Source organism: Branchiostoma floridae, chromosome 1, assembly GCF_000003815.2.
Source record: "Branchiostoma floridae strain S238N-H82 chromosome 1, Bfl_VNyyK, whole genome shotgun sequence".
NCBI lineage: Eukaryota > Metazoa > Chordata > Leptocardii > Amphioxiformes > Branchiostomatidae > Branchiostoma > Branchiostoma floridae.
This window is the reverse complement of record NC_049979.1, coordinates 15,154,572-15,161,914: the sequence shown is the minus strand read 5'-3', so window position 1 is coordinate 15,161,914 and position 7,343 is coordinate 15,154,572. Positions and strand designations below refer to the sequence as shown.

The window sequence follows — 7,343 nt, the reverse complement described above, 5'->3', positions numbered from 1 at the left end:
TGACAAGTGTACAGAGTGACTAGAGTATATAGAGTGTACCAGAGTGTATAAGAGTGCGCTAGAGTGAATAGAGGGAAGCAGAGTACAGAGTGAACCAAAGTGTACAGAGTGAACTAGAGTGTACCAGAGTGTATAAGAGTGTATAAGAGTGCGCTAGAGTGAATAGAAGGAAGCAGAGTACAGAGTGAACCAAAGTGTACAGAGTGAACTTGAGTGTACCAGAGTGTATAAGAGTGTATAAGAGTGCGCTAGAGTGAAGCTAGAGAGTACAGAGTGAACCAAAGTGTACAGAGTGAACTAGAGTGTACCTGAGTGTATAAGAGTGTATAAGAGTGCGCTAGAGTGAATAGAGGGAAGCAGAGTACAGAGTGAACCAAAGTGTACAGAGTGAACAAAAGTGTATAAGAGTGTACCAGAGTGTATAAGAGTGTATAAGAGTGCGCTAGAGTGAAGCTGGAGAGTACAGAGTGAACCAAAGTGTACAGAGTGAACTAGAGTGTATAAGACTGTACCAGAGTGTATAAGAGTGCGCTAGAGTGAAGCTAGAGAGTACAGAGTGAACCAAAGTGTACAGAGTGAACAAGAGTGTACCTGAGTGTATAAGAGTGTATAAGAGTGCGCTAGAGTGAATAGAGGGAAGCAGAGTACAGAGTGAACCAAAGTGTACAGAGTGAACAAAAATGTATAAGAGTGTACCAGAGTGTATAAGAGTGTATAAGAGTGCGCTAGAGTGAAGCTGGAGAGTACAGAGTGAACCAAAGTGTACAGAGTGAACTAGAGTGTATAAGAGTGTATAAGAGTGTATAAGAGTGTATAAGAGTGCGCTAGAGTGAATAGAGGGAAGCAGAGTACAGAGTGAACCAAAGTGTACAGAGTGAACTAGAGTGTACCAGAGTGTATAAGAGTGTATAAGAGTGCGCTAGAGTGAATAGAGGGAAGCAGAGTACAGAGTGAACCAAAGTGTACAGAGTGAACTAGAGTGTACCAGGGTGTATAAGAGTGTATAAGAGTGCGCTAGAGTGAATAGAGGGAAGCAGAGTACAGAGTGAACCAAAGTGTACAGAGTGAACTAGAGTGTATAAGAGTGTATAAGAGTGTATAAGAGTGCGCTAGAGTGAATAGAGGGAAGCAGAGTACAGAGTGAACCAAAGTGTACAGAGTGAACTAGAGTATATAAGAGTGTACCAGAGTGTATAAGAGTGCGCTAGAGTGAATAGAGGGAAGCAGAGTACAGAGTGAACCAAAGTGTACAGAGTGAACTAGAGTGTACCAGAGTGTATAAGAGTGTATAAGAGTGCGCTAGAGTGAATAGAAGGAAGCAGAGTACAGAGTGAACCAAAGTGTACAGAGTGAACTTGAGTGTACCAGAGTGTATAAGAGTGTATAAGAGTGCGCTAGAGTGAAGCTAGAGAGTACAGAGTGAACCAAAGTGTACAGAGTGAACTAGAGTGTATAAGAGTGTACCTGAGGGTATAAGAGTGCGCTAGAGTGAAGCTGGAGAGTACAGACTGAACCAAAGTGTACAGAGTGAACTAGAGTGTATAAGAGTGTACCTGAGTGTATAAGAGTGCGCTAGAGTGAATAGAGGGAAGCAGAGTACAGAGTGAACCAAAGTGTACAGAGTGAACTAGAGTGTATAAGAGTGTACCAGAGTGTATAAGAGTGCGCTAGAGTGAAGCTGGAGAGTACAGAGTGAACAAGAGTGTACAGAACTGTACTGGAGTGTACAGTGTGAACCAAAATGTACAAAAAGTGCTTATGTTAAATTACACGTACTTATTAGCATGTGAATGTATGCATGCTGCTCATTTGCATATATGGGACAAAACCATGCTCCCGCTACCGTAGAGGAGCTCTTCAGGCACAGGTAGGAACTGGAGTCAATTATTTATCCAAAAAATTATCCAAGGCCGTCTTAAATCTAATTACTGTTGCTGCATTACTGTTGAACTGAAGTTTACATAATTCGAAGATTCTCTTGCGTTAACTGTGCAACAGCAATTTCTACATTTCTCACTGTGAAACTAGGAAATTATTTGGTGTGTAATAAGCTATCCCTTGATGATGGAAATATCCAAAATAATAATTTCTACAGGGCCGAGTATTTGCCCGGTGTGCTACAAAATGTATAAGTTTATGACCAAATTCTTTTAAAGAACTTTTCTGCTAGCACTCAGTATGGTGCAGATGTTATATGTATGTATCTATGTATGTATGTACATTGTATGTATGTAACGTTATGTATGTATCAATGTATCTGTCTATGTAACGTTATGTACTATGTATCTATTCTAGCCATACGTCATCCTGGTAACCATGCCACAACCTCCAGTCCCCAATATTGGTAGTGTTGCCCACCTGCCTAGTTCATTAGTGCAAGCCTGGTGACCGGGAATAGTTAGCAGGCTCCAGTGCTCCAGTAGACGAGAGGGTGGAGAAGGAATTTGACACCCCTCCTTCACCATAAAAAGTCATATCCAGGTCAGGCAAACAGGTTGCCTAACCCACCGACAGAATGCCGGTCTGCCTGCTCATCTATTGAATTGACAGGAGAATCCATCAGTTACTAGTAGCAGGCTAGAACTATATGACAACCCTAATGTGCTTTATTCTGTTCCCCAGCAGCATCTACAGCATCCCCAGGTGTGAACATCCCCCACCCTGTACCTGTCCTGTCTGATGACATCATGGCTCCAGTTCCACTCAGTACGTCCACCACATAAACTATTGGTATTACTTCCATGGTTTTGTATTGTATTGTTACCTTTGCCAGAATGGCTAAGGTTATGTTTTAGGCTTGTGAGTCTGTGTGTCTGTCTGTCTGTCTGTCTGTGTGTGTGTTAACAGCATAACTCAAGAAGCCTTGGATGGATCCAGATAATATTTGGTAGGTGGGTAGGGGTCGGGAAAACGAAGGTCAAGTTCGATAATGGGCCCCCTAGCGGCTTGCTAAGGTACTGCAGCAGAACCTCAATTCTTGATATCTCGTGTTCTGGACATGCTGTGGTTATGATTTTTGAGTGGTAGATAGCCCTTAGGGCAGAGAGTAAGTGCGGTAAGTTTGGACCCCCTAGCGGCTTGTTTGGAACTGCAGTCGCCGATTTCCTTTCAAACTTTGGACAAGAATAACTCGAGAACGTGTTGATGGATCGTCATGAGTTTTGATATGTAGATAGCCCAAGTAACAATGTACATAATAAAATACTAATTATGCAAATCAGCAGCTAATTTGCATAATTAGTGACGAAAGTTTATAAATCCGCTGCATTTCATGATAGGACTTTCAAACTTGTCATATATGGATGAGAAAGAGAAAAATATCAATGCATGTTAATTATGCAAATGACGGCCTCATTTGCATAATTAATGAGAAAATATTAACGTGTTGACGGATCGTCATGATTTTTGGTATGTAGATAGCCAAAGGGAAGACTTACATGATGAAATTGTAATTATGCAAATCGACAGCTAATTTGCATAATTAATGAGGAAAGTTTGTAAAATCCACTGCATGCCTTTCTAGGACTTTCAAACTTGTCACATTTGTAGCTGAGAAAGAAAGAAATATCAGTACATATTAATTATGCAGATTATGATCTCATTTGCATAATTAATGGGAAAATATGAACGTGTTGACGGATCGTCATGATTTTCGGTATGTAGGTAGCCTAAGTAAAAACTTACATAATGAGATACTAATTATGCAAATTAATGGCTAATTTGCATAGTTAATGCGGAAAGTTGATAAATCCACTGCATTCCGTGATAGGACTTTCAAACTTGTCACATATGCACATATGCAACTGAGAAAGATGGCAGAGAGTAAGAGGTGTATGTTTGGGTCCGGTAACGTCTTTTCTTGAACTGCAGGAGCCGGTTTAGTTTCCTACTTTGAAAGAGAATAAGTCAAGAAGGGATGAAAGGATCATAATGATTTTTGATATGCTGATAGCTTAAGTGATGCTTGATACAATTAATACTATTATGTAAATAGGGATCTAATTTGTATAAGCAATGGCGAAATGTTATGAACCAACTCCAGGCATATAAAATAAAATGTAATGAGTAACACATTTATGTCTATAGACAACATTCTACATAACAAACCTGGTTTATTTGGCAAAGGTATGTGTTCGTGGAACTCTAGTTAATGATGCTTTAATTGTGTGTAATTACTGTGTCCAAACAAAGGCAAATAACTTATCACTAAGTTTCAGGCACTTGTAATATGACATTTTCCTCTTTACGATTACAGTTGATGTGTATGTTGCTCCAGTCTTGGACAAGAAGCAAACATCTCGTCTTATAAAGTAGGTACCACTCAGTGTCTCTATCTATATTGTTCTACTGGTGTATTACAAGGATAAAAAACTATAACTATTCTGCATAACCCCAATTGGGACCAACTTTCCAGGGATACAGAGATACAGACATTGAGGCCTAACTGCCTTTTCCATTTCCATTTAATGTATCAATAGACTCTGAACTGAATTACAGCACAACAGACAAGGGCTCTTAAGATACATCTTGAAGGAATTAGTTTTGGGAAGTAAGTGACGGAAGTCTGTAATTTCAGACACATAGCTTTGAATCCCCAGAAGCCACATTTGGACCGTATGATATTTTACTGGAACAGACAAGCAGTAGCAAACAGGTCATCCTTCAGAGGGGATATTTGTTAGCCTTCACAGTCCTGTGTTGGGGATTCAGACAGTAGAGGACCAAAAACTCTTAACAATTAGACTTGGTGTGCATGGTCAGATTACATTTTGCATCTAGGAAGTCACTCCATAACCAGTGACCAATGTTTTCTCTATTACAGGGAAGTGTCATCAAGGTTTCCTCTGCCAGATCTACTTCATCTCAAACGTGTCAACAGCCAGAAGTCAGGAAACAAAGGTAGATATCAACTCACAATGCTCTGTATGAAAAACACACTTCTCTGTGTGTTATTCCATGTTGTTTCACTGCTCTGAAAAGTGAATCCTACTGCTTACAGTGGGATACGGAGTGATTAACAGTCCTGCTTCGAATAACATAAAAGTTCAGCTTTGGTGTGAAATGACATTGAAGTAACACTTGTCAATAGTTTAAGTACATGTACAGTGTCTTCAGCTTCCATCCTGCTTCTGAATAAAGAATTGAACAGAAAAATGGCCTAAATGTACTAGAACTTACATTCGAGTGGGTATTGCATCCCTTTGAAAATGTTTATGTGTGTACATGTATATCTCCTTTACAGTTTGATTTATGTATGTTTATCTCATTAGAGACAACAATACAAATACTGCTTTCAAAGGCTCCTTCATCAGAAGATGGCAGCAGTGCAGACTCAGAGTCAAGGGACCCTACAGAGAATGGTTTCCACTTTGACGGGCTGGGAAAGCCATTTCTCACCAAAGTTGCAGTACGCCCTGCCATCACCAGGAGGCAGTATGAACACTGTGTACAGTACTGGCCTACTGCATTCCATGAAGACAAGTTGTAAGTATGAATGCACATTTTTCGTGACATACTTGAGGACAAAAACGTGAATTGCCACATTTACAATCAAATACAGCAGGGAAGTTTTCATAATGTTTTATGGACTTTTAATTGTAACCCATCATATGTTCAGGCTTGAGAGAAGATTGAAAGGAGACTTCTTTACTTCTGAGGAGCTTCAGTCCATCCAGAAGTACATGCAGAGAGCTCTACAGGCAGCACAGCATGCAAAACAGACAGGCATGGTGGGTTTGGAGCTTTGCTGATATCAATCTAGTCTTTCTTGCAACACACATACTTGATCTGGACACATACATTTTATTTCTTGTTTAAAAGATGCATGTGTGTTGTTTTTGTTCAGGTCTGTTCAAAAGATTGATTTAACATTACACGGTTTAATCATTAGAACAGTTAGAAGTAAACATTGTCCATCCTTTTACGAACAGTTATCACAGGTGGTTTCAGATGACACAATGTTCCTGTACAGGAGCCTGTTGGTGCTGTGGTGGTGGACCCAGTAGCAGATGAGGTTATCGGTGTGGGTCATGACCTGAGGCATGCTGGGAACCCATTGCATCATGCTGTCATGGTTGCCGTGGATACCGTTGCGTCCAGTCAAGATGGAGGTTACTGGGACCACAGGGGTGAGACTGGGAGCTCATGACAATGGAGTAGTAAAGACATTGTGTTTTTCAAATTCTTTCTCCGTGTATCTAACACATTGTGATGGGCCATAGCATGCATTTCTATTGTTTACTAATATTTCATTTGAACTGATAGTCAAGCATTGACTTTCTTGAGTCTGAACTCCCAACAATAACAAATGTGCAACAAAAAGTAAATGGCACCCAAAAAAATTTCAACACTTGTTTTGCAGGACCAGAGCTTTATTGGAGAGAAGAGCAATCAGAAACCAGCAATATTCATGTCAAAGAAACAGCTGATGACTGCTCATTGAAAGGAACTGAAACAGCTGGAAAAGATGTCAAATCAGAAGATTCAACAAGAACAAGTGATATTTCAGGAAATACAGAAGAGCAACCCAAAGATGGGCCATACCTGTGTACTGGGTATGACTTGTATGTGACCAGGGAGCCATGTATCATGTGAGTACTTTTTGTGAGTAGAAAATAATACATCTGTGATAAGCTAAGAAACGAAATGCATTATATTATTTCTCCAGTTAGTGTTCAAAATGTGTGATATGCCAAATAGCAATTTCTTAAGCAACTGGACATGACTTTGATGATATGATATGATATGATATGATATTATGATATGATATGATATGATATGATATGACATGATATGATATGATATGATATGATATGATATGATAGACATACTGACTTCACAATAATTACTGCTATACACTATTGCATCACCATGACACTGGCTATGAACTTGGAAATGTATCATGCTTTGCATCAGCTGAGGATGACTGTTTTACAATGCTTCATACACGACTTGCAAATAATAGCAAATGCCTCTGTCTTTATTGTTGCAGGTGTGCCATGGCCCTCGTCCACTCCAGAATCAGAAGAGTGTTTTATGGAGCTCCACATCCCAGCGGTGCCCTGGGTACCAGATATTCTCTACACACCCAGCCTAACATTAACCACCACTATGAAGTTTTTAAACATGTTATGTTGGAAGAATGTGGCTCTTTAAAGACTTGACAATTGATCTTAAAGAAATAGCGATTGGCAATGAATGTTAACCTCTATATTCTTGATGCCAAGTATGTTCAATTTTGGTAGCAGAAATCTGTGTCATCATTTATGGATAAACCTAATTTGGATAAACAGATTCTTTGATTTTATAGTTTTAGGTTAAGTTACCACCATGCCCTGGGATGT

The 7,343-nt window shown here is 39.7% G+C and overlaps 1 protein-coding gene across 2 annotated transcripts in view; it reads left to right on the top strand.

Annotated features, from left to right (window-relative positions):
* The window catches only part of LOC118423386 (probable inactive tRNA-specific adenosine deaminase-like protein 3), a 12,116-nt gene extending 4,907 nt beyond the window's left edge, over positions 1–7,209 (top strand). Inside the window, exons 3-10 of one of the 2 annotated variants that reach the window (XM_035831523.1) lie at positions 2,626–2,706; positions 4,256–4,310; positions 4,823–4,899; positions 5,271–5,484; positions 5,618–5,729; positions 5,972–6,128; positions 6,362–6,590; positions 6,992–7,209. In XM_035831523.1, the coding sequence (XP_035687416.1) occupies positions 2,626–2,706; positions 4,256–4,310; positions 4,823–4,899; positions 5,271–5,484; positions 5,618–5,729; positions 5,972–6,128; positions 6,362–6,590; positions 6,992–7,163 (1,097 nt within the window). In that variant the 3' untranslated portion in view covers positions 7,164–7,209. Of the gene's footprint in view, positions 1–2,622; positions 2,707–4,255; positions 4,311–4,822; positions 4,900–5,270; positions 5,485–5,617; positions 5,730–5,971; positions 6,129–6,361; positions 6,591–6,991 lie in introns of both variants that reach the window. The other variant, XM_035831516.1, reaches the window with a different exon arrangement.
* The last annotated feature ends 134 nt before the right edge of the window (positions 7,210–7,343 follow it).